Source organism: Doryrhamphus excisus, linkage group LG11 (assembly GCF_037039965.1).
Source record: "Doryrhamphus excisus strain RoL-2023G ecotype Guam linkage group LG11, RoL_Dexc_Guam_v1.1, whole genome shotgun sequence".
Taxonomy (NCBI): Eukaryota; Metazoa; Chordata; class Actinopteri; order Syngnathiformes; family Syngnathidae; genus Doryrhamphus; species Doryrhamphus excisus.
The window spans coordinates 21,446,702-21,471,120 of NC_136367.1; the positions used below are offsets into that span (position 1 = coordinate 21,446,702).

A 24,419-nucleotide genomic window follows, 5' to 3' on the forward strand; every position below is an offset into this window, starting at 1 on the left:
ACACAGCGCCTTGATAACAAGCACACACACGTGAACCCTGTGACCCAATATGAAATAGGACTGAGGAAAAACAGGTCTGGAGTCCTTGCCAAGTACAAAGTCTTTATTCTCATTTTGTTGTATGGCTTTCCTTGAAGGGACTATAAAAGACATTTGCTGACGACGTCAGATAAACATCTACAAATAGGCATCATCTGCAGCAGCACCCACGCATATCCACTGACACGGTGATACGACCCAGCCAGCGTGCGGGTATGCTTGTGCAGGTTAAATGGCATCAGTGCTACACTACATAGTAAAAAAGCTCTTAACTTAGTACCTCTTATAAATACCTACATATAAATATTGTCCATGTACTTGAGGACTGAATATGTTGAATGCAGTGCTAGGACAGCGACATACGGAGGAGACAGAACAACGCACGGGTGTTTGCGCTCAGTGTCAGCTACCATCTAATACGGATAGGCGGCCTGCCGGGCTCGGACCCAAAGCGCCGCATCCTGCTTGTGGTGGTCTACATCCATGTGGAACAACCCAGACAGCAGCGGGTCGGGGAAAACAGTTCTCTGGCAAGATGAGTTCTTGGGACTTCGGGAGATTAAAAAAGGCGTGCTTTTGTATTTATTAAGGCCCCTTTAATAAAAAGAATAAAACGTCTTCCTGATACGACTCCAGGCCGAGTACCATGCGGCGCCAAGTCTTGCATGTTGAGACTTCCTGTTTTTTTGCAGGTGAAACATGGTGTCCTCCAGGGTGGGGCTTGTTGGTCACGGCGTAGAGCTTTACCTCACCACGTGGAGAGCACGAGGACTCCAGATAGCGGGCGGCGTCTCAAGGTAATCTCCCAATGCCCCCGCCGCGTCCAAAAGCAGCAGTCGCCCTCACATCCAGCTGAGATACTTTGGAGCGTGAAATATGTCCCAGAAAGCTCTCAAACGTCAACATGTACCACAGACGTCATTCTGCAGGTAACTAGAATACGACATGACATTGATATATAAAGAACAATCATAATAATAATAATAATAATAAATGAAGTGTCAGCTTCAAGAAGCTGTTGGAAGCAATCAAACACGTTAAAGCTTCTCAGCCCCGCCCCCCCATCCCTCCCACCTTTACCCTTTTTAACCCAATCACATCAGCAAAGGGGCACTCCTGATATTTAGCATATAGTGCAATAGTCCCACCCCTTTCGCTGAACCCCCCGTACATGAAAACGGGGTCACCCCAAAGGGCATTTTCCCCTCCTCTGTTCATAAAGTCCCCCTTCCTTGCCCCCCGCCTGCTCACTGCATGCGGTCGGGCTGGATCTGCTGCTGCTGAGCGTAGTGCAGGAAGGCCGGGGCCGGGCCGGCGGCCGAGGGCAAGGTGGGGTGGACAGTGGTGGGCGCTGTGGCAGCGGGGGCCGGCCCCGCGGTGGCGCCGGGGCTGGCAGCGTAGCTGTAACCCAGGAAGCCGGCCGGGGAGGCGGCGTAGGGATACTGCTGCTCAAAGGCGGCCTGGGCGTAGGCCGCACTGTAGTCCAGGTAAGGGCTGCTGCTCACGGAGCTGGAGAGCTGGGTGGGCAGCACCAGGCTGGGCTGCACATACGTCTGGGGGTAGATGTAGGGTTGGGCCAACCTGCGCAGACACAAAAAACAAATCGTGTTACCGAAACGGGGCGGCGACAGCCAACTCTAGGAAACGACTTTTCTCCCAGGGTGGAAAAGGTCTCCCACGCGGATATCCGCCACTACTAAAGCGCTACCGAGCCGAGAGGCAAAGGTTAGGAGTCTGCGTCGGTTAGCAAAACCTACCAAACACGTTAGGTGGGACCTCCTGAGCTCGGCTGGGGAGGGGCGGGTGAATGATAGAGTCAGCCGTTACTGGCAGCTTTTCAAGCTCAGGCACCGGCAGAGTGTTTTAACAGCTGCTGCTTTTCACTTAACCACACACACGCACACACACACACACAAAAAGAGAAGTGCAGAGCAGAAGTAGCCTTGTCCTCAGGTAGCGTGTAAACATCACGCCATCCATCCAGTGCAGGTGAGTGAGGAGGCGTGCTGAGAGATGTGATGGTGGCAAGGGAGCTTATGGAGGATGGTGCCTCATGGGGTGCCTCGTGGGGGGCCTCTTAGACAGGTGATTAAAGCTGTGGGGGACGGGGCGGGGTCTCCAAAACTAGGTTCCCACTTAACTGGACTGGTACACACATGCATCAAATGTGCTTTGTGCCACTTATTGGAACCCCCCCGTGTAGGAGTATACAACTAAAAGTCAGGTACAAGCCATGGAGCACCTTTGTCCTGACCCACGCATCCATTTTTTTTACGTCAATGCCCCCCCCACTCCTGGCTCCGACTCCTCCCCCACTCGCTCCTAGAAACAGACGTCGCTAGTTCGCCACAAACTGCCACAGCCCAAAGTCTTGCCTTCTTCCTTCCTCATCGCCTCCATTAAATCGTTTGGTAAAGACGCGGCCCGACCTAACAGTTCCGGTCAGGACCAGTAGTGTTTGTTAGTAGTTAGTTAGTGTTTCTCCACCAGTGGGGCGGGCACGGCGAGAAGCAGGGAGGACTTTCAATGTTAGTGCAGACCTGCTGCTCTCCATTTTCAATGATGCCCCGGCGGTGGCATGGCAGGAAATAACTGAGCCACTGCATAAAGAGCAGGTTTTCAAACTGTGATACGCAGTCCTCCACACGCTGGGTCAGTAGGCGAAGCATACAAGCGCCAGACGTGATTGCCAGAACAAGAGCCTTTTATTGCAGGTTTGAATCATGCCGCAACCGTAGCTGCCGTCATCCAGCTAAAACTCAGTTCTGAATCCCTGATGTCACTTCCTGGCCACACGCCACACGTCTGATTACATCTACGACCGTACATTAGCTAATACGAGTGCAGAGGTCAAGGGAGCAGCTGTTGGGACTGCTGTACTAGGAAGAAGGTGGTGTTGAAATAACGTTGTACGGGACACATCGGAATGGGGAAGCATTCCTAGACAGAGACAAGAGCATCACAACACGTCACACACTCTTCAGCCGCCTCCCAGTGCTGATAAAAACACATCATGTGCTGCTTTAGTCTTCATTTATCAATAATGAGAGGCGGCCTTGGACGCAATGGACACAGCAAGAGCTGGAAGCATGCAAGGATAGGGATGTCATCACGCTCACACACACACACACACACACACACACACACACACCAGGAAGCACGGCAAACCCCACACCATGCCATAATAGGGAAAGAGTCAGAGCGCAATCAGTGCATCCTCTTCACTCCACATCACTCGCACACAAAACGCAAAAGATAAAAAGGCACTCCAATCCATCACAGCACACCGCACTGCACTCCCAAGCCATCGCTGGCACCTTGCAGAGGGGGGGTGGCGGGGGTGGGACATGTGCCGTCAAAGCCCTCCTCAAGACTAGGTCTTCCCATCATCAGCTGGCAGCGACCGTGGCAGAAAGTTGGACAGGAGGAGGATTATGGTGAGGCAGAAACATGAAGGCATCATCACATCAAGACACTGGGCTGTCACGAGGAGCTCACAAATGCTTTACAATAATCATTTGAAATTATGTTTCATAATCACATCTCTACAGCAGGAGAACGACGGGACAAGGAGGGAATTGGGATAAAACTGGATGCTTTTCTCCACTCGTCGGCTACAGAAGAAGTCAGCAATGAGCATCATTACCGTGGACACTGGCCAGGAATCCCAGGTCAGCTGGTTTGGAGCTGACGGACGGCCCCAAACACACACTTGACGCTGAACGCGGCGTGTGTACAAAGCGTGGAATAAGCCCAATACGTGATGGCCACTAACAGGCCACACGATACGCTTTCTACTCATTAGGGCTTTCTACTCATTACCACAAATGAAGTTGGATCAGTTTACTCAGTGCAGCACATGAAGTGAATGAGAAGGGACTGGGGGGGGCCTAAATAATGGTTATGAATCAACTGTCTTATGAATGTATTTTCGGCATTTCCCCGACTCCTCATCGAATATCGTCCAGAAAGCGGCGCTGAGGCTGCGGCAAAATGGAGCAATGTGGCATCTACAAAAAGTACTGCAATTTGCAAGGCAGTGGAGTACTTTTGAAATACTTAGTATACCAGCATCTCCGCTGGAGCAACGTTATCAAGCTTGTTTTCCCGCCATATGTTCTGCCGTTCATGAATAATGAGCCATAGGCTGGCATGTGTCCCAAAATGCTGTTGGCGTATAAACGATCGGCCGAGACGAGCTCGTTAGTTTTTAGTTTCCGTTGAGGTTGAATACTGGGGTGGGGCGTTTCACACCTACTGTACATTGGTGCGCGTCCTCGGAAGCATGCTGCCTCATTACACGTCAGCCCCAGAATGAAGCAAACCATCCCGACTAAACCCCCACCCAGTCTCACCGAGGTGTCAGCTTTCACACCGCCATTGCCAGCCGGCCTGGAGATGGCTTTCAATAAAACAAGCATGCAGGAGGACGGCCTCAATGTAATGGAGGTCATCCTATGGAAAGAAGGCTCCACGCCTCGCCCGCCCCCCATGCGCCCAGCCTTCCAGTCTGCAGCCCACATCCACAAACTTTGTAATACTCCAGTTTTGCTTACAAGGCCACTTCTGACCATGTCAGCACGCCATATGTTGTCAAGGGGGGGCTGAAAGAAAAGCCACTTGAGCGCTGTGCGTCTTAGGGAGGCCTGCGTCTGTCACTCACCATCTAGAAGACTCAGAGGCATGGGGGGGGGGGGGGACAGGTGCCTCGCGTGGCCCTCCACGTCTCTGGGGTGGTGGTCATGGGTGATTAGGGGGCGTAAAGAACTGTAATATGAGCCAGCACCTGTCGGCCAGATACCTCAAACCACCAGCGAGCTCCACATTTTAAACCCTTGAGGTCTTTTTGTACAGGCAGTGGTCTCCATGGTAACAGAGGCATGGCCAGGGGACTTTCCGGGGTCCTCCTAAGGTCTAGGAACAAGATGGGACATAGTCCCAGTGGATCATTCAGACCCAGTATGGCTTGAAGGGGACATGAGTGGAGAATCACTACCAGTTCAAGAGCTTTTTTAGGAGGTTCAGCGACCTCCAGAGCCACCATCTTATTTTGTCATCGTCTCTGCGGAGGACAGACAATCTTGGGAAGCACTGCTGGAGGAAGAGCACCTTCCTCATACGATAGAGTCTATCAGTCTTGTTTCAGTACAGCCCTGAAATTGAAACCATAATCTATATGAAAGTATGAATAGTAGGAAAAATGACCATATTTGGGCTTTTCTCCGGGTACTCCGCTTTCCTCCCCCCATTCCAAAAATCACTAAAACATGGCTCCTTAAGCTAAGCTAAAACCACCAAGTTTTATTGATGTCATCATTATATCTACTAGATTGGGTAATATGAATCTAACAGTGACTATAGGGGTGTTATTTCATGTCTAGAGGACTCTAATAATGGTCATGTTGTGTTATATTGAGAAGTTCCTAAAAACTACAAAAATATCCCATCCTACTTCTCAGAAATTCCCGCCAGCTGGGTAAGGAAGTAAGCGGCATAGAAAATGGATGGAAGTGAGCCGGGGTAGGTTCCAGCTCACTTGTGGCTACCGATTAGCCGCGCAGCGCAAAGTCTCTGTGACGCTAGCCAGGCTGTTTCTACAACATGGCTGCCTCCAGGATGCCGAGCCCACAAGTCAATAAGCGCCTGACAAAACTTAACAAGTGAGTCACACATTCACCTCTGGAATGCTCCTCGTTACCACAGATATGCGAGCAACCTCCCTGGCCTAGAAACGCTAATATGCTAATCGTACTCACTCTGGAGTCGCACGCCGGGCCAGAACTACCATCGACTTGGCAGAGGCCCCCTTTGTCCGAGAACCACTGCGGTCGCTTGGTGGCATGGCACAAAGCATCCAACACAAGAGCACAAAACAAGCGCCCACTCCGGCTGACTTACCCATACTGCCTCTGGATGAATGCTGGGTGAATGGGCTGCACTCCGATGGATAAGCCTGGAAGATATGAGGCCGACTGTCAAGACACAAGACATATACAAACGCACGCATTTGCATTTACAGAGGAGGGCCGGGGAACAATAAACAGAGGGCATGGGTAGACAGAGGCAGGGTCTGTTTCGGTTTTAGCGCAAACAATGTGCAATAGGAGAACCCCGCTGACCGACATTACGTTTGTCAAAGATGGATTCTTATCCCTGAGGGCATATGACCAGATGTTTGTGATCCACAGAGTCATTAAAAGGCTAGATTGCCCGTTTAAGCCCTACTTAATGCTGCTAAGTGCACGTTTGGTAAAAAGGTCTCGGAAGCCAAAATACGGTCAGGATGGGGACGCAGTGTGAACAAACAAACATGTCTCACCTGTCTGTATGCTGCGGGGTTTGGCGCCGAGGTAGGCGAGGTTGACGTTGGCCTTCCTGCCGTCAATGATGGGGTTAGGATCCTTGCAGGCTCTCTCGGCCGCTCCTCGCTCTGTCATGGTGACCTGGTGGGAGGAGAACAGACGCAGGCGTCAATCATGGAGTCGTTGATGGTGAAGGCGGTGTGGTACTCGGGCAACCAGAGGAGGCGCCGTTTCAGCTAGATTGCGGTCCAAACCTGACATCAGGGACGAGATGCTACATCACTTCAAACCTCTGCTGGACACCTTTAGTCAACATCCACAGAGATTCTTCTAAAGCATTTTAAGTACTAGTTGGTAACTGTTGATTTGGCCCAATGCCCCGTCTCTAGTACGCTAGCATGCTTTTTAAACGATTAGCAGCACACTTTCCTCATTGAGCATTCAAAATACAAATGTAGTCCTTTAAAGCTGCCCTCAGCAGCAGCTGAGGAACATCTGCTGAAATATGGATCAGAGCAGAGTAACAATTAAAGCGCTTATTCAATTAGGGATGGAATATTAAGCAGACCGTCTTAGTCCGCCCCCTCCTTGCCCCCTCTTGGTATTACACAATCCCTTCTGTTTTGATTGCCACGTCTGCCAACTCCGTCATCTCGGCGTGCGGACCGAGCTGTGAATGTAGGCCATGGCGAGCGTGGTTTTAGGAAAAAGGGCCATTTTAAAAGATAGTACGCCTCTTTAGGCGACAGAGCCCACTCGGATGTCTGCCTTGTCAACACACAGGAAGGAACAAGGCTTTGTTTACACGGTGTGGAGCCGTTCTGGGGGGGTTCCACTAATCCACCACTGAAGTGTGTTTGGATAAAAGGTGAGCTTAGCTTTGGGGCAGCCCCCGCCCCTTCTGCCAGCTTTATACCCAGCTAGGACCAGGGTGTGCAAAAGGTTGCCATCAAATTTCTAGATTCTACATTTAACATTTAATCTGAGATTTTGAGAATAAGGTCATACATTTCTGAGAAAAAAGGTTGTCGTCCACAAGAGTAAAGTCATACATTTACGAGAGAAAAGTTGTACCATATGAGAATAAAATGGTAAATTAACAAAGTGGTAATATTACGTGTCAGAAGGAAAATATGACCATCGCTCTTCAAGAAGGAAGAAACTTCCCTCCTGCTTCAGGCAAGCTTTTATTTAGCAAGCTTTTACTCCTCACTCTCCCATCCCAGCCAGTCCAGGGCAGCGGCGTCAACTCGCCCTGGCTGGCAATATGGCTGACCATCATTAATCAGCGATCGCATCCATTCATTGACTTTTCCTTGGACTTTCTTTATGACACGCATGGATGTAATCTGCGGAGTGAGTAAACACGCCGTGGATGAACTTAGTTGTAATAGGCTTACTCATCAACTACTAACATAGCACAATCAGCACAAAACAATAAGACTATTTTGGTTTCGTTCAGAGCGGGGGTAATCATTTTTTAATAACCCAAAAACTACACCAACCCTAATGATTGTGACTACAGGCATTGGTAATTTGGAGAAAACGCCGACCTTTAAAATTACAAAAACAATCCAATTGATCTACAATTTAAGACTATTGATGATCTGTTTTAACGGCACAAACGGCATAGGCAGGAGGGGGTGACTTCACACAGGTATGTGATGAGACTTATTTTGTTTTTGTATGAAAAAAAGTCTTCAACTATTCTTCCGGGACCTTCCATGAAAAATAAAGCAAAACGAGATATTGAGAAGTCTAATAATAATATTAGTTGAAAAGTGCCAATCGTAATTCAAAGCAAGAAATACAGATTGATATTTTGTGCAGAATCCCACTCCTTCGCTGGAACCCACACCAGAGCAACGGGCAATTCCAAGTTGCTGGTCAGCCGGCTCACTGTGTACATTTGCAACAGCACCCACATCCCAACGAGCCTGTTTAACCGGAAACACCCGTCTCCCGACTCAACCGTTAGCAACACGCCTGGCAGGACAGTTTTGTCTGGTTGGGGACGCTTATGTGTAAACACCAAGCTATTGTCTCGCATTGTGCCTGTAAACACACGCATAGAACCCTTTTCCACTCCTTCTTTGGCCTGACAGAGCAAGATGGGTCTTTCCAAAGTTCTGGTAAATATTTGCATTGCTTGCATGGCTTCTGGGCTTTGTGTCGGCGGGGGGAACGGCTGGGCGGGTGGGATAAGTCACCTATTAGCCAGGAAAATACCAGAGGCTCACAGAGTTCACTTTACATAGCTGCCATGTCCCACTGGAGACCCTAAACTCGAGCGGGGGGGCCACGACTTCTACCTCCAAATGATAAGCAGCTTCTGCTTCCGAAGCAGCGATGCATCAGCGGAAATCATGCAAAGGGTGTCGATGGCCATAGAAGCCATGCTGTACAAGGTCAGCCCGTCTGCTTCTCCAAAGTAACCATATAAAGGAACAAAGTGCAGACAGTCTCTCCTTCACTGCTAAGCCATAAGCCAGAATGGGAGGGGGGTCTTTGGGGGTAGACATATGTGGAAAAAATATAATCTTCTTAGTCATCCAACTTGTTTGAGTCCTTATCCTCATTAAGATAAAAAAACAAGTCAATTAGACGATCAGGGAATAAAGTTGACATGGATCCTCTTATACGTTTCGTCATACACATGAAAGGGCAAGTGGCAGATCATAATCATATTCATATTCATATGGACATGTTGTGTTTTCCATGTTGTTGTACTTACAAAGCCGTATCCCCGGGATTTACCGGTCTGCCTGTCCGTTATCACCACAGCCTCGTCAATGTCCCCGAAAGACTCGAAGTATTTTCTGAGCGAGGCGTCGCTGGTGTGGTAGGGCAGGCCGCCCACGAAGATCTTGGTAAAAGTGGTGTCTTTCTGTAGCAGTGTGGGATGCATGGCTTCCAGGGCTCCGTTCATGAACTGATGCAGAAGCATTGGCGAGCCGGCTGAAGCACCGCGGACACGCTGAGTCAAACTAACGGGCTTCAGTGACGGCCCGGCATTAGCGGCTTACAAATACTACAACAAGAGCTTACAAATACTACAACAAGAGTCAATTGTCGTAGTAAAAGTTGAAACATCCGCTAGCTAAGCTACGACGCGGGAGCTCTCCGATTGGTCGCGTGCACAACTGGTTGCTTCTCCACCACAATGAGAAGTCCCTTTATATAGATGCCGGGGACGCGGCCACGCCCCCACACTGTATAACCAATAAGAGTAGACCCGGCCTGCCAACGTCTGGTTTAGTCCCGCCCACTTGGACACACCGTGGCACCTGCCGTTGTCCTTTAACCTGAAGCATTTAAGCTAGGGTAGCCTAGCTTACAATGCCAACACGATGACTCCTCACATGTAAACAATGTTTGCAGTGTCATTCATAATATGACGGGAAAAGTGTGGGCATTAAATTAACTAATTAAAAAGTCCAAGCCGCAAGTGTCAGTGCTTCCAGGGTGTCTCGCCCAAAGACAGCTGGGATAGGCTCCAGCATACCCGCGACCTTACATAGATGGATAGAATATACTACATAAAACTCAAAACGTAGAAAATATGAATCAATTATTCAGTTGGCAGTTCATACCGCTACCCTCTGCAAAGGTTGTTGCATAAAAATACATTTTGTGATAACAAAAACACTATTGTGCCATTTTACTTTCACCCAAGCCAATGAATTCAGGCAAAAAATGCAACTTTTGTTTTCTGGGTGACTATTTGACTTTGGCCCTGTCATATCATCTCACGGAGTTGACAGAGAAACACAGAAAAAAAAGAGGACCGCGGTGTAATAAAGTGGTGCCAGTTGCTTTCATGGACATTGAGGAGACACTGGAGTAAACGTTCCCACCCATGGTGCCTTGGAGGTCTTCTGCTAAGTACCCAGGGTCAGGCTGACAGTGAGGTGATACTCTAATAACCTCAATAAAGTGGCATTTAATTCACACCTTCTGCTCTATGAACTGGTTCACTTTTCACACATGGGCTTTGTTGCCCGCCACTGTCACCTCAGTCATATCCTCTTGGTAACCCCCCCGCCCCCCCAGCTGTCTCCCTAGGTCAAAACACTCAACATGTATCAAGGACCTTTGATCTCATGTGTCCTTCTGGGCCAGACACCTTCAGAGAACAGCTACAAGACTAAATGCTCCACCTGCTGGTGAACGTGGATGAAAACAAACGTTCACCCGACACAAAAAGAAATGTTGTCTAGGCCTACCTCTGAAATATGCATCCACTTAGAAATGTTCAATAAAATACAAAGACCAATATACATCAGCTTACTGTGGAATAACCATGCTCACCAAATCAAAGCTTATGCACTTAATTGTTTATTTTACATCCAAATTTCATTCACGGAGCTGAACCACAGAGTAACGTCAAATTAAAAGTCTTTGGAGATGTGTAAAAAACAAGCAAAAATAAGGACACAGAAGAACCCCCCCCGATCTAAATGAATAACAAACCCTCCATGTGTGTGATAACATACATGACCGGTTATCAAGCAGCCGTCAGCGGTGCCGGGTTGGGTAGGTTTCTGATTGGTCCGTACACAGGATGCAGCCTCACAGCAGCTGGTCCAGGCGTTTGTTGAAAGGAAGGAGTCTCTCTTGAGCGTATACGTACACTAAAGCACCCGGTCGTCCGCGGTTTCCCACGCCAGATGCGACTTGGCACGGATAATCTAGGGGGGAAAAAGAGGGGAGGCAATCAGTCGAAGAGAACAGTTTTTGGAGGCTGTTTATTTCAGAATATGAAGAGCAAAAATAACAGTGGATTATTTATAAATTATAAATGACCGTTTCACCCCTTGCGTTTCAATAAATAGCATTTAGCACACCAGGCTAAGGTTGACCCAAAGGTCAGTTAAAAGCAAACCCTGCAGGCTCCACGGCACACAGTTGAGGTGCTACAGCAGCAGAAACCACGCAAGCCATCAAAGTGATTTAGCTCACTTCGGTAGAGCACCATCCCCACTCAACAACTTTGCTACAATCTCTACGTGTAGAAGTTGTGGCTTTGTCTGCATGCTCGTGGCTGCGAGGCGGTCGCAAAGGCCCGGCGTACGCCACGAGCGCATTGAGGAATGGAGGATCCCATTCGGTGAAGACGGTCTCCAGGCTAATGGACAATCGCTTCCTGTCTCTCACCATTTCTTGTTCCGAGGCTTCAGCTCCTCTGCAGCGTTCCTCAAGAAGATGTAGTTCTTCTTCTGGGGGTTGTAGTACTCATGGCCCTGAGGGAATCAGAGTGGCCGTTAGAGGCATGCGGTGCACCATTGAAGAACCCCCAAAAGTCGGAGTTAAAATAAGGTGAAGTTGGAGCCCCCGTACCTTGGACCAGTCGTAGCTGGAAGCATATGCAAAGATGTTGCCATTGTGGTTGAAGCAGCAGGCTGTAATGGGCTGATCAAGCTGCTCCGATGTCTTCAACTTGGTGCGGGCGTCTTTGTCCCAAAAGCTGAAGCGTCCGTCTGAGCCTACGGTTGCCAAAGTTCCGTGAACAGGATGGAAGGAGATGGCGTTGACCTGGTTGCAGAAAATAACAATCAGTTTGTTGCACTGGACTGTTTGAGGTATAACCTGAAATAGTGCTGACCACCTTAGCTTAAATGCATCATACCGAGCATGATATCGGAAGGCTATGTTAGGAATGGAATATTTTCCCTCTCTATTACCAACAAACCATCAAAATGTCTTGTTTAAAATATTCCATTCCTAACACTTGTCTGTTTTCAATTGAGTGCAAAGGTGTCTCTTTCCACTGTATGTAACAGTGATGCACATCTCGTGTACCTGTTCTGATTGGATGCACAGATGGAGAGACAGCCGTTATAAAACATAAGACACTAGAACGCTTACGGCATAGATGTCCTGTGGAGTGGCTGTGTTTGTCCCGTTAGACCTGTGGCACTTGAAGGTGAAGTTATCTTTGGCTCTGATTGTAAAAAAAAAAAAAGACAGACGTTTGTGTCACGCTGTCCTTTGCCAGTTTGCCAGCATGAACAATGATGCTGAATCTGCGAATATTCACAGTAATGCATTTTTAGTTTAGATGCTTACGGGTTTGGGGGGTTGATATAGTGGATGGCGACACGACCCTCAATGCTTCCCAGTGCAAATCCAGTTGGCTTGTTCTGCTTGTCCTTGAATATGGCCACACAGCGGTGCTACAATCCGTAGACGGTGATCATAACATTACATTTTGGAATTGAACAAATGCAGTAGATGACATTTAAACGATAGGATATGTACATGAAAATAAAGAATGCATTCCAAGTAGTCACCTGATGTTTAAGAGGGGATTCAAGTCTGCGAAATTCAGACGGCTGGTTCTCCAACTGGTACACGATGAGACCTCGCTCAGCTGTGGCCACGACTGCCATGGGGTACACCTATGGGCCAAGTCACAGAGATATTTAGGGAAAAACCTCTAAAGCTCATCCACTGGGAGAACTGAGAATGAAACACGCTAGTCAACGTACAACATCTGCACAATAACACCTCTCTGGCATCTGCAGAGACATCATAGGATTGGGGGAGCGGGTGTCCCAGAACTGGAATAAAAACAGCAAAATCATGTCATGTACTGTCCTACATGAAATGTACTGCATGTATTTCCTAGTGCCGACATGTGGGACATGTACCTTCAGTGTTTTGTCCCAGCTGCCCGTCATGACACAGCTGTAGTTGGGGGCTTTTATCCAGTGAATTGATTTGATTGGGCCATCATGCTGTCAACAAAAAATGGAAAATATATTAAAAGAAAAGAGGTGTGAAGAATATACGGTATGAATACATCACGCTTCCAAAGATTCTCCCTCAAACTACCTGTGCAATCTGCATTGCTTGATTACTGTTGAGATCCCACATCTTGGCTGTCTTGTCACATGACGCAGTAAACACTTTACTCCCATCCTGAGGAAAAGGAACCGTAGGAATATTCCTTTGTGACCTACGACAATGCTGTAGATGTACGGTATGGTGGGACTTACATCACTCCAGCAGGCATCTAACACAGGACCCGTGTGCATCTGTTGGGCTTTGGGCACCGTTTGGCCATTGTCCTGTACTTCCCAGCATCGGACCTGATGGCAACAAGAAATGTGAATTATTGTTATATCTCAGACTGCTGTATGCTGCCGGTGGTTTGAGCTGGCCTCGCACCTCCCACGTACTTCTAGTACAGTTCTCATGGCCCAACACCTTCAATAACTCACATCATTAGCCCAGGATCCTCCGATGAGAAAGTTTCCTGGCATGGTGGGTGGGCTGAAAGCCAGGCAGCTGATGCTATCATCTGGCGGGGAGGTCACTTCAACATCCTGAGACACATCACAAAATGACAAATAAATCACTCACCCACAGAATTTCAGACAAAAGTTGAGCTGTTTAGGTTGAGCCACGATAACCACAATAACCAAAAGAAATCAATGCAAAAGGGAGCTTTACCTTCATGGGATTATGTGTATCAGCCGTTGTGCTTCCAAACACACTAGTGCCCGTTGTTCCAAACCCGGAGTTTGTGCCAAATAGGCTCATGGTGCATTACTGTAACTCCTGATCTATGCCTGGTGAGAGAAAGAATGTACACATTGGTCCACTCGGCGCCCATCAATATTACAGGTTGGGATCATCTTCTGGTGCTGGTGCATGTAAAAGTCTTAATAGTCAACGAACAAATGCCAACACTGGAGTTCATTTCTACTACTCTCATAAGATGAATAATGTGACATGCATGTGTTTTATGCGTGCACTTAACGCATTGTGATTCAATGACGCAGTATTTTGCCAGTGATAACTGTTACGAATAGCAGCGCTAGCTACTATTAGCTAGCCTACGTTGGAAACCTTCCACTCTGGTTGGTACCGGTTAGCTTCCCGCTAGCAACCATGTTAAAGACACTATTTAATCGGTACACGCCGCCCCTTGTCGAATGGTATACATACCGTGTATTTGGTAATCTCCGACTCGACGGCTGCACTGATCTGTATATGTCGAAATTATTCGGCGCAACCCAAAATGTGGCGCTGTTTTGCGGTGCGTCGCGGTTTAGTGACGTAGGAGGCACCAGGAAGACGATGCGCTTTGCAGACTTGACGCTTGGGGGCAGTGTAGGACAGAATGGTAGTGACACGGGGAATAGGGTTGTGTTACACAAGTCAGTCAACAGGGCCGTAGCGTCAAATTCTGCAACCCCACCCTCACCAGACAGTCACCAGGCATTTTTACTTTCAAAATGAATTTACATAAGTTTCACTGACTTGATAGTTCTGAAAAGTGAAGAACTAGAAGAGATTTTCTTTAGTACAGGTTGTTACATTAACAAGCTATTTGAAGGCCCAGTAGCGGGTCTTCAGGGGATGAGGTTTGCAAAGTCCAAATTTTTTTGGCATGGGTATTTTGCATTGACATTTGAATGCTCACACAGTGCAGCAGGTAGGTCACCTGGTGTGTTGATGAGGTGTGTTGTTTGGATGGCGTTCTACAGATTGCATGTCTGTTTTGATGACTCAAGCGTGCCACAATAGCACTGAAAGTCATCTCACCGGCTACTGTCTTGATGTTAAAGATTTAAAGAAAAGAATTTGGAAATGCCCGGTGGGCCGTATTATGTTGCGGTTTGCCCACCCCTGTTCTACATGAATGTCAATGTGAAACAAAGAAAGACAGTAAATCAACACAATCAGGGTTTTTCAAAGTTCAATCGGGTCGAGGCCTCTCCTTCTCCATGAATTCCTGCTCACTTTAGGAATGAAACATCACTTTTATGTGAAGTTAGCTTTGCGGGTTGTTTTTCTTGATTTTTCTGAAACTGCTGCACCTCCCCATAAAGTCTTGTGTCAAGCAGTCTTGTGACGCCTCCCACAGGAGGTCCACTGACTACCTCAGACTTTGAAAACCCTGCTAGCCTACACAGTGCCTAGACGACATATTCATTTAGGATGGGATGAAGAGTCAAAAGTAAATATTTGGTTAGCGTCACACCAATTCAGGAGTGCTATTTGATTCAATCACCATCGTCAGCACCTCATGGCTGGATTTAACTGTTGTCATTCATCACACCCGCAGCCATTAAGTAACAGCACTTTGCACATTGTTGCACTAATTCACTTGGGCCATCGGCAAGTCCCTTCATGCCCCTGATCTGCAGCTGATCACCCCCAAATAACTCGGGTGGGACCGAGTTTATTGTTTGAGTTCAAAGATGTCTGGGCTGACAAGGGGATTACTTGTTTTTATTCTTCATCACCTGATGAGCATCTAGAGGAGAGTCGTATATGGAGGTAGCCACACCGGACCCTGAGCCTGTAATGACATGTAAGGCATCTTACTGTGATGCTGGATGCTCATATCTCCAAAGTATAGGACTAGTAGCAACATTTGCAGGGAAGGCAATCCAAACAAAGTTCCTCCTCACCTATTCGGGACAGGAGGCTTCAGGACGCTGAACCATTCCTCATCTGCTCTTTTACTGATGTTAATCCCACCCTGAATCCGCCCCTCCTCCCCTGAAATAGGGTCTGGAACAGGGTGGGCGATACAGCACGTATAGGTATCTATACGATACCAAGTACACTTTCAAGAAGATGTTGGGACCCCATACCCCCTTTTATGTAACTGCTCATGCTTATAATGAGAAAAAAACACAAGACAAAAATGCTGTTAAAGTAATTTCAGAAGAGGACATCATAGCAACAGTAAAAGATGGTGGTGGTAGTGTGATGGTCCGGGGCCGTTTGGCTGCTTCACGACCTGGAAGACTCGCTGTGATAAATGGAAGCATGAATCCTGAAGGCCGAAAGACGAGTGGGCCAAAGTCCTCCACAGCTCTGGAGGAGACTCATAGCAAGTTATCGCAAACGTTTGATTGCAGTTGTTGCTGCTAAGGGGGGCCAACCATTTATCAGCTTTAGGGGGGAATCACTTTTTAATAAAAACTGCATTTTGTGTTCAGTTGTGTTGTATTGTCTAATATTTACATTTGTTTGATGATCTGAAACGTCCAAGTGTGACAGGCATGCAAAAAAGAAATCAAAAAATCGTAGAATGAAGATCCTTCCTAGAAGATCTCTGCAGGGTTCTTCATAAATGCAACCATACAAACAACATTGTATTTGTGAACATAAACGTAAAACACAACCGAAAATATCGATCTCATCACACTGGTATCGATCCGATATCACCACCACTTGTGGTATCGACGCCGTCGGTATTACTATCGGACCAGCCACCTCCAAGAAAGCCATAAGAAAGACGCACGACTGGATCCCACAAAGCAGCCCGGCATAGCAGCAGATGATTGCAGATGGACATTTAGAAGAACATCGTGTACAACATCCGCACGTCGGTGATGTTTATGGGCCTTTTGTTACTCCACAAACATCTTTTAGAGACGCGCGTAAAATATGCTTCAAAGGCTTCCATGCGCCTTGGGGACTGTCATGGTTTTTGTAATGACTTGCAGTTGCGGACTCTCCTTCTCCAACTTCTCCGCGGACAACGAGGTGCGCTCCAGCTTCATCCAGCGCCGACTGAGGAGCCAGGAGCGCAGGGACATCCAGCGGGAGATCCTCTCCATCTTGGGGCTGCCCCACCGGCCGCGACCCGCTCCCGTCCGGAGCAGACACACCGCGGCGCCGATGTTCATGCTGGACCTGTACAACACGGCCTCGGCGGACGCACCGCACAGCAGATACTCCGGCTTCGACCCCCACCTGGCCCCCAACACGGTCACCCTGCAGGACAGCCGCTTCCTGGATGACGCCGACATGGTGATGAGTTTTGTCAATCTGGGTGAGTTTGGGATGGGAATGCTGTGGAAGTGGAAGTGGAAGTGGGCCTCTTTTCTCCAAGCAGCCCCAAAGTTTAGCTTGTCTAACCTTTTAGACGTGATTATTAATAAGTGACATTATATTATTATTATGATATTCAACATGTCTGGAAAGGAAAAGGAGTTCATTTCATCCTACCACTTCTTCTTCACTTCACTTTCCGGTGAAGTCTTCGTCCTCTTAGTGTGTGGAGGGCGACAGGTTTCACACCAACCAAGAGATATTTGGTGTGAACCCCCAAATTCAGACCATTTGAGAAAACCCCACCATGAAGATCAGCCGGGCGGCATTTCCCGCTCCAAAATGGAAGAATGGGAATGCAGACAGACATAATTAGTGGGGGTGTTTCTTCCTGGAGCACACCAAAGCATCCCAGGCCGGTCGTTTTTTGGAGTTTCTAGCCCCCCCCCCCCCATTGTGCTGGTGGTCCCCGCATGATGACTTCAAGACTTAAATGGATTATGGTATTTCCGCTGCAAAGATCACAGCCTGCAGCAGATGAAGGTGTATCCTGCAGGTGGGGAGTGCTTGGGTGTTCATTTTATTAGCCTGGGTTGGGGGGGGGGTGGGGGGTGGGGGGAATCAGTGTGATTCTAGAGGTGTAAAAGCGTATACGCCATGCATCCCAGAGATTCGACTTGCACGTTGCACATCTTGCTGTATCTGGGACCTTCATGAACTATTCAATCACAGCCTTTTTTCAAAAGATAACCCCTTCATAGCGGCCATTCTAGACCATTCTAGACCATTCTAGGCCATTCTAGACTTCAAGCCACACAGAATATTATGTCCTATTTCTGCAAAAACATGGGCTCCCATCTTCTATCACGTTTCTTCCCTTTTCTGTTCTTTACTAATCAGCAGTAGGAATACGTTTCGGGAACACATTCAGCATTTAGGGCAAATTCAAAGACTATCAGTGATGATACTGCAATGTGTGATGAGACACACAAACGGCCCACTTGATTGATGGAACATCAGGCTTTTATAGCAGGTGTGAATGATCTCACAAAAGGCACAATAATGCCGAATAAATCTGCAATAAAATCCCAAATAAAAACACCGGCTACACAGAAACCGGTGCTATACCGACTATAGGCGTGTTATTCCATGTCTAGAGGACTCTAATATTTATTTCATATTTATTTCATATTTTTCTATGCTCTAAGTACAAAAATATTAGATTCCTAAATAAGGAATGGTACTTTGTGGAATTTCAGCCATGCAATTATCCGTGATAAATGAGGGATTACAGTCTATGGAACAGTTTGCACACCCCTGCTGTCATCCCTGCAGGCGTTTGCAGATGAGACACTTTGTCCAACCAGCAGACGTTCCTGACGCGGATGTAAGCCTACGTTGCTTAGACGGGGTCCTTTTGATCGCTGAGGTCATCCATCCCTCCATTTTCCAGGCCGCTTATCCTCACCGCGGTGGCAGAAGCTGTGATAATCGGCAAGAAAAATGTTCAATGCTGTGAATGAATCACATCTTCTCCTGAGGGACGGACATCGGAAGACGATATTTTCAGTCTTGGGGAGTCATTCGAAAAAACGGTGTGGCCACACTTGCGGCCACTGGAATACGTCTGAAACCCACCCAAGCGGATTGTTAAAAAAACCCGCCCATAAAATCCCGAATGGTTAATGGAAGCCCCACGTCTGTGGCGGGGCGGGGGGGAGTGGGGGTGTCAGGGGCAAAGTGAAGTGTTGAAATGCCTCCCAGAGGGAAGTTTGCATATCTGAGGTCTGATCTTTGCAGCTAATGGTCCCTAACATAAACACACCGAGTCCTTACAAGCAATTATTGCTTTCATAAAAATACCCCCCCCCCCCCCCCCCCCGTTCCCTCCAGCATTTAATTGCGGTCACACAAATGGCTAGCAGGGCTCCGAACGCACACTTCCTCGGAGCGGGCGGCCGTGTGTTTTTAGAAGGCTGAGCCAATCTGAGACATTGGAATTGTGACGTATGACGTCACGGTGATGTCAGCGGGCTGTCTAATGGCTGCGCCGCTTCACCGCCGCTGGAGACCTTTGGCGCCCCTTCCCAGGGCAAACACGTTGACTAATGCTGCAGAAAGATGGGGGAAGCGTTGGGGTCTCTCCTTTGGAAAGCCAGAGTCCTGGAAGCAGGACGGGAACCCACAGTGCCACAAAGCTTGACGTCCATCGTCAACAATCAGGATGAAGTCCCGGGGCGGTGACCCATGGGAAAATGATCCGGGAGGTGTGTGCGGGACAGTCTGGCAGGGGCATGAATTGTGTGGATTTCCATCCTGAATGTGAATGTGTTTGGAAAAGCACCCTGGCAGCTGCGGTTTTCCGGGCAGCGCTTTAATGGGCCTTTTCTTGTGGTCCGCACATGTGTGAGCCAAACTGGGTGCAGGGTGTGTTTTAACCCCCCTGTTGGCATGTCGGGCGGACTTAAGTGATGTTTAGATCAATGGCGTTGCAGACTGAGGCGAGAGTTTTTCTATTCCTGCTGCGGCGCTTCCGAGATGTGGCGAAAGGCGACACACATCAGAGGACGGTTGGAGTCTGTAACAGCTTTGACAGAACTTGACATCACTGACTGGCTCGGCGTCTCCCAGCGGCTTGACTTTTCTTCCCAAGGGAGAAACCTTTGTGTGTTTAACGTGCGGCAGCTGCTCGAAACCAATAAAGCCTGCTGTTATTGTCATGTCCTTTATTATAACGCTAGTAAATTTATTGCACATGAAAGCCTCAATCAAATGTTGATTTACATTTCTGCCAGATGTTAGACTGGAATATCGAAATACGCAATGTCCCGTCTCTGTTTTTTCAGTTGATCAGGATAAAGAACTTCTGTACCAGAAGCACCAAAGGGAATTCCGATTTGACCTTTCCCGTATTCCGGAGGGAGAGGCCGTCACGGCGGCGGAATTCAGGATTTTTAAAGATTTCATCCAGGAAAGCTACGAGAATGAGACGTTCCGAGTCAGCATCTACCAGGTCTTACGGGAGACCGCACTCAGGTAAACTACTTTTGGCATCCCTCTGGTTAGTATTATGTTGTGTACTGTCTTTTGATAGTAATAGTACAATTAGAATATTCATTCATCCCAGCTGTCTTGGGGCGAGAGGCGGGGTCCACTCTGGACTGGTGGCCAGCCAATCACAGGGCACATATAGACAAACAACCTTCATTAATCATTCATTCATTTTCTACCGCTTTTTCCTCACGAGGGTCGCGGGGGTGCTGGAGCCTATCCCAGCTGTCTTCGGGCGAGAGGCGGGGTACACCCTGGACCCTGGCCAGCCAATCACAGGGCACATATAGACAAACAACCATTCACACTCACATTCATACCTATGGACAATTTGGAATGGCTAATTAACCTAGCATGTTTTTGGAATGTGGGAGGAAACCGGAGTACCTGGAGAAAGCCCACGCATGCATGGGGAGAACATGCAAACTCCACACAGAGATGGCCGAGGAACCCTAACCCTAACCCTAACCCTAACCCTGGTCTCCCAGCTGTGAGGTCTGCGCGCTAACCACTAGACCGCCGTGCCGCCTTCATTAATCATATAAAATAATAATAATGGATTTGATTTCATGAATACTTCTTTTCAAGGCACTCAGAGTACTTCCCAGTGAAGTGAACCATTCACTTCTCAGTCATACACTGCTGGTGGTAAACTACACCTGTAGCAACAGCTGCCAGAGAGATCCAAGCAGATGATATGACACTTTTACAGCCAAAATAAGTGTTGACAACAGTTAATAGTACGGTAGCATCACTACTGTAGCGTTGGCAGTACCTCGTGTGAGGGGGGGGGGTCCTTCATCGGTGACAGGGGGGTCGGCGACGCAGATGAGGGCTAGACCATTGTCATTCGCAGACCCACACATAAAGGCCACTCGGCGCAGACGAGCGGGCGTCAGGACAAAAGACAGACGTCTGCCTGGGGGTTGAACATGGCTCCTATTGTCGGCCTGTAAGATGACACTTACCCGTATTTGTTGTTGTAGAGACCACACACCAGTCAAAGTGCCACTTGGTGGTGGTACTTTAGCATAGCGGTACTTTTAAAGGGATGTTTTTGGATAGTTCGATAGTTGACTGGCTGCTTTATCAAGTTCATGAAAAAACAAAATCATATTGAACTTGATTGATGAACCTCTGATGTAGTACTTTTACACTTACCTCAAGTTGTTGTGTGTATACCAAAACCACAATCACATGTTTGGCAAGTTCTTCTCCTTACCCGTGTTGTCCCCCCCCCCCAGCGAAGTGGATCTGCTGCTGGTGGACCAAAGAGAGGTGTGGGCTGCAGAGGAGGGCTGGCTCATGTTTGACCTGACTGCCACCAGCAATCTTTGGCTGGGCAACCCGGAACACAACCTTGGCCTTCATCTGGTGCTGCAGGACAGCCATGGTCAGTTAGGATCCTAGATCCTAGATCCTTAGGATCCTAGATGCTTTCACGTCTGGTTTATTTCTTTATTCAAGCAAAGTAAAAAATCAACATAACTACTGAACACAAACCAAAAACCATCCGCCTGGTCCGTCAGTCCGTAATGCTATTCCCATCATCACGCTACCCCACCAGGCCACAGGAGGAACCCCCGCCTGGCCGGGCTGCTGACGGGCAGCGGGGCACGAGACAAGCAGCCCTTCCTGGTCGCCTTCTTCAAATCCAACGAGGTTCGCTTTCGCAACATCCGCTCCGCTCACGGCCACAAGGGGCGCCATTCCAACCGTTCAAAACCCCAGAGGACTGTCCAAGACGCGCTCAAGGCAGTCGAGGCCGCAACGGGTAAACAGTCCATCGTTCGTTACGGTTAATGGCTTCCAGACGTGACCACCATGAGTGAATTTCTACTGAGAAGAATTAAATATTAATACATTAAATATTTTTATAGTTAGAGAATAGAAAACACGTTTGTTTTTAACCATTAGAGCCCCCAAGACATGAGATAACACCCCTATAGTCACCTTAACACTGGTATTATTTGCACATTATAATGTACATTATGACATAACATTATAATGTACATTATGATATAAATTATGATGTAACATTATGATGTACATTATGATGTAACATTATGATGTACATTATGACATAACATTATCATGTACATAATAATATAAATTATGATGTACATTATGATGTACATTATGATGTAACATTATGATGTATATTATGATGTACATTATGATGTAACATTATGATGTACATTATGATGTACATTATGACATAACATTATAATGTACATTATGATATAAATTATGATGTAACATTATGATGTACATTATGACATAACATTATCATGTACATAATAATATAAATTATGATGTACATTATGATGTACATTATGATGTAACATTATGATGTAACATTATGATGTATATTATGATGTAACATTATGATGTACATTATAATGTACATTATGATGTATATTATGATGTATATTATGATGTAACATTATGACGTTTGATGCATCATTTGGGCCAACAATACCTACAATTTGTTGAAATATAATTTTTTTTAAGTAAAGCGATAGTAGTGATACTACCTAAATACTGTATCTACTGTATGTATACACATTTTAATTGTTAATATTTGTTTCCTTTTTAGATCATCTGGGCATCTCCAAGGATGGATGCAAAAAACGTGAGCTGTATGTCAGCTTCAGAGATTTGGGATGGCAGGTATGTGGACTAGTTAGGATTTTATTGTATATAAAAAACATATTCACTGACTCTGTCTGCTGGATCCTGGTCTGGACCAAGGACTGGATCATCGCACCAGAAGGCTATGCGGCGTACTACTGCGAGGGGGAGTGCGCCTTCCCTCTCAACTCCTACATGAACGCCACCAATCACGCTATCGTTCAAACCCTGGTAAGTCCAGTAAGTCTGGGAAGTCAAGACTTGGTGTTCCGGGACAAACGTGTCACCTGACCTCTGCTTCTTGGACCCGCAGGTACACTTTATCAACCCCGGAACCGTGCCCAAGCCCTGCTGTGCTCCCACGCAGCTCCACGGGATCTCCGTGCTCTACTTTGACGACAGTTCCAACGTCATCCTCAAGAAGTACCGCAACATGGTGGTCCGGTCCTGCGGCTGTCACTGAGCCACGAGCGTCCTTACGTCAGCCCGTTTCTGAGGGATGCTTTCACCAAGAGGCAGGGGATGCTTTATTGTCCGTCACGGAATTGTTTTATGTTTGGGAATATTTATGACCAGCAGCTGAGCAATTAGACCCCCCACTGGTTGCTCTGCCTATTTTTGTATTCATCCGTGCAACTTGGAAGTAGGCACTACGGGATACTTGGACTGGACTGGACTTCCCGTTTGGACCAGGTACTGTCTATGGATTTCCGTTGTGACCGTTCAAATCAGATTGATTATGAATTGGACGTCTCGTGAACTTTTAACCACCAGTCTGAACATCGTGTTCTGGAAGGACTGGAGGAGATGAAGCAGAACTTAAGCTTCACTGGTTTGGACTGGTCTTCAACAGACACCGGGGCCAAGTCGGGTGTACGGGAAATTACAGCAGACCTAATAAATAATCACGTCCAGGTCTTTGCTGCGTACGTACGGTACGGTAGCTTCCGGAAGGATGGCAGGGATTCATGCTCATGAGTTACACATCGGGTTTTGCACCTTTGCATGTGTTCTGCACAGTGGTGGGCCACCAGGGCCAGCAAGGTCTTCTCTGCTGGCCTACAATGCTCTCATTTCATTTATTCCCAACAATCTAGGATCTTCATTGGTAGCGTGTCTCTTGGTCGCACGGTTGGATGCTCATTATTTTGTCCAATCAGATTTCAGCTTCTTTGTGAAGACATGTTTGTTTAACCTGCGCAGAGTCTATGTCTGTACTGTACTGTACTGTACTGTACTGTACTGTACTGTACTGTACTGTACTGTACTGTACAACCACTTAGGCCGACATGAGACTACTTCCCCATCGACCATGTGGCCTACACGCTAACCACTCGTCCACCGTGCGGCCACCTCCTGAGCAATGTCACAGCAATGAAATATTAAAAATGATTTCCCACCAGTAGAGACCAACTCATTTACAAACAGAAAATATAAAACTACAGTAAATACTGGACTTCTCGGTAAATCCTGATCTCGGTAGCCAGCTTGTCATGAATGAGCTGAGCGTGTTGACATGGGATCGTTTTAAGAAACGTGGCATCAGTCTGCAGCACAGCAAATGCTCCCTCGGCAGCGTCCTGGAGGACG

The 24,419-nt window shown here is 47.5% G+C and overlaps 3 protein-coding genes across 4 annotated transcripts; 1 reads left to right on the top strand and 2 right to left on the bottom strand.

Annotated features, from left to right (window-relative positions):
• Nucleotides 1-373: 373 nt before the first annotated feature.
• On the bottom strand, nt 374-9,502 carry LOC131140152 (RNA-binding protein 38-like). Its single transcript, XM_058090321.2, has 4 exons — nt 9,076-9,502; nt 6,359-6,482; nt 5,938-5,992; nt 374-1,620 (listed from the first exon to the last, which is right to left on the bottom strand). The coding sequence occupies exons 1-4, from the start codon at nt 9,286-9,288 to the stop codon at nt 1,287-1,289; spliced, it is 726 nt and encodes a 241-aa protein (XP_057946304.1). The 5' UTR covers nt 9,289-9,502; the 3' UTR covers nt 374-1,286.
• A 1,154-nt stretch (nt 9,503-10,656) lies between these two features.
• rae1 (ribonucleic acid export 1) lies at nt 10,657-14,448 on the bottom strand. 2 transcript variants are annotated; one of them, XM_058074972.2, is made up of 13 exons: nt 14,298-14,448; nt 13,800-13,918; nt 13,568-13,672; nt 13,343-13,435; nt 13,179-13,265; nt 12,995-13,081; nt 12,833-12,904; nt 12,635-12,742; nt 12,411-12,517; nt 12,210-12,285; nt 11,682-11,876; nt 11,499-11,584; nt 10,657-11,032 (listed from the first exon to the last, which is right to left on the bottom strand). In XM_058074972.2, coding segments are annotated over exons 2-13 (1,107 nt in total). In that variant the 5' UTR covers nt 13,890-13,918; nt 14,298-14,448; the 3' UTR covers nt 10,657-11,031. The 2 variants fall into 2 exon arrangements, with proteins under 2 accessions (XP_057930955.1, XP_057930948.1); XM_058074965.2 differs by lacking the exon at nt 10,657-11,032 and having other exon boundaries at nt 11,495-11,584.
• Nucleotides 14,449-16,757: 2,309 nt separating this feature from the next.
• LOC131129255 (bone morphogenetic protein 7-like) lies at nt 16,758-23,292 on the top strand. The gene is made up of 7 exons (XM_058072586.2): nt 16,758-17,145; nt 19,991-20,180; nt 21,440-21,588; nt 21,763-21,969; nt 22,795-22,868; nt 22,950-23,060; nt 23,143-23,292. The coding sequence occupies exons 1-7, from the start codon at nt 16,758-16,760 to the stop codon at nt 23,290-23,292; spliced, it is 1,269 nt and encodes a 422-aa protein (XP_057928569.2).
• Nucleotides 23,293-24,419: the final 1,127 nt, after the last annotated feature.

Bases quoted from the DNA above. Each gene is read 5' to 3' on its own strand.
- LOC131129255 (XM_058072586.2), top strand. From the start codon at position 16,758: ATGCTTCAAAGGCTTCCATGCGCCTTGGGGACTGTCATGGTTTTTGTA. The intron at 20,181-21,439 runs GTAAACTACTTT...CCCCCCCCCCAG, and splicing joins TTACGGGAGACCGCACTCAG to CGAAGTGGATCTGCTGCTGG. The intron at 21,970-22,794 runs GTAAACAGTCCA...TTTCCTTTTTAG, and splicing joins GGCAGTCGAGGCCGCAACGG to ATCATCTGGGCATCTCCAAG.
- LOC131140152 (XM_058090321.2), bottom strand. From the start codon at position 9,288: ATGCTTCTGCATCAGTTCATGAACGGAGCCCTGGAAGCCATGCATCCC. The intron at 6,483-9,075 runs GTAAGTACAACA...TCCTCCCACCAG, and splicing joins AATCCCGGGGATACGGCTTT to GTCACCATGACAGAGCGAGG. The intron at 1,621-5,937 runs GTAAGTCAGCCG...GTGTCTGCGCAG, and splicing joins TTCATCCAGAGGCAGTATGG to GTTGGCCCAACCCTACATCT.
- rae1 (XM_058074965.2), bottom strand. From the start codon at position 13,889: ATGAGCCTATTTGGCACAAACTCCGGGTTTGGAACAACGGGCACTAGT. The intron at 13,082-13,178 runs GTAGTTTGAGGG...TTTTGTTGACAG, and splicing joins AAGCAATGCAGATTGCACAG to CATGATGGCCCAATCAAATC. The intron at 12,743-12,832 runs GTACGTTGACTA...CTTGGCCCATAG, and splicing joins GGTGTTATTGTGCAGATGTT to GTGTACCCCATGGCAGTCGT.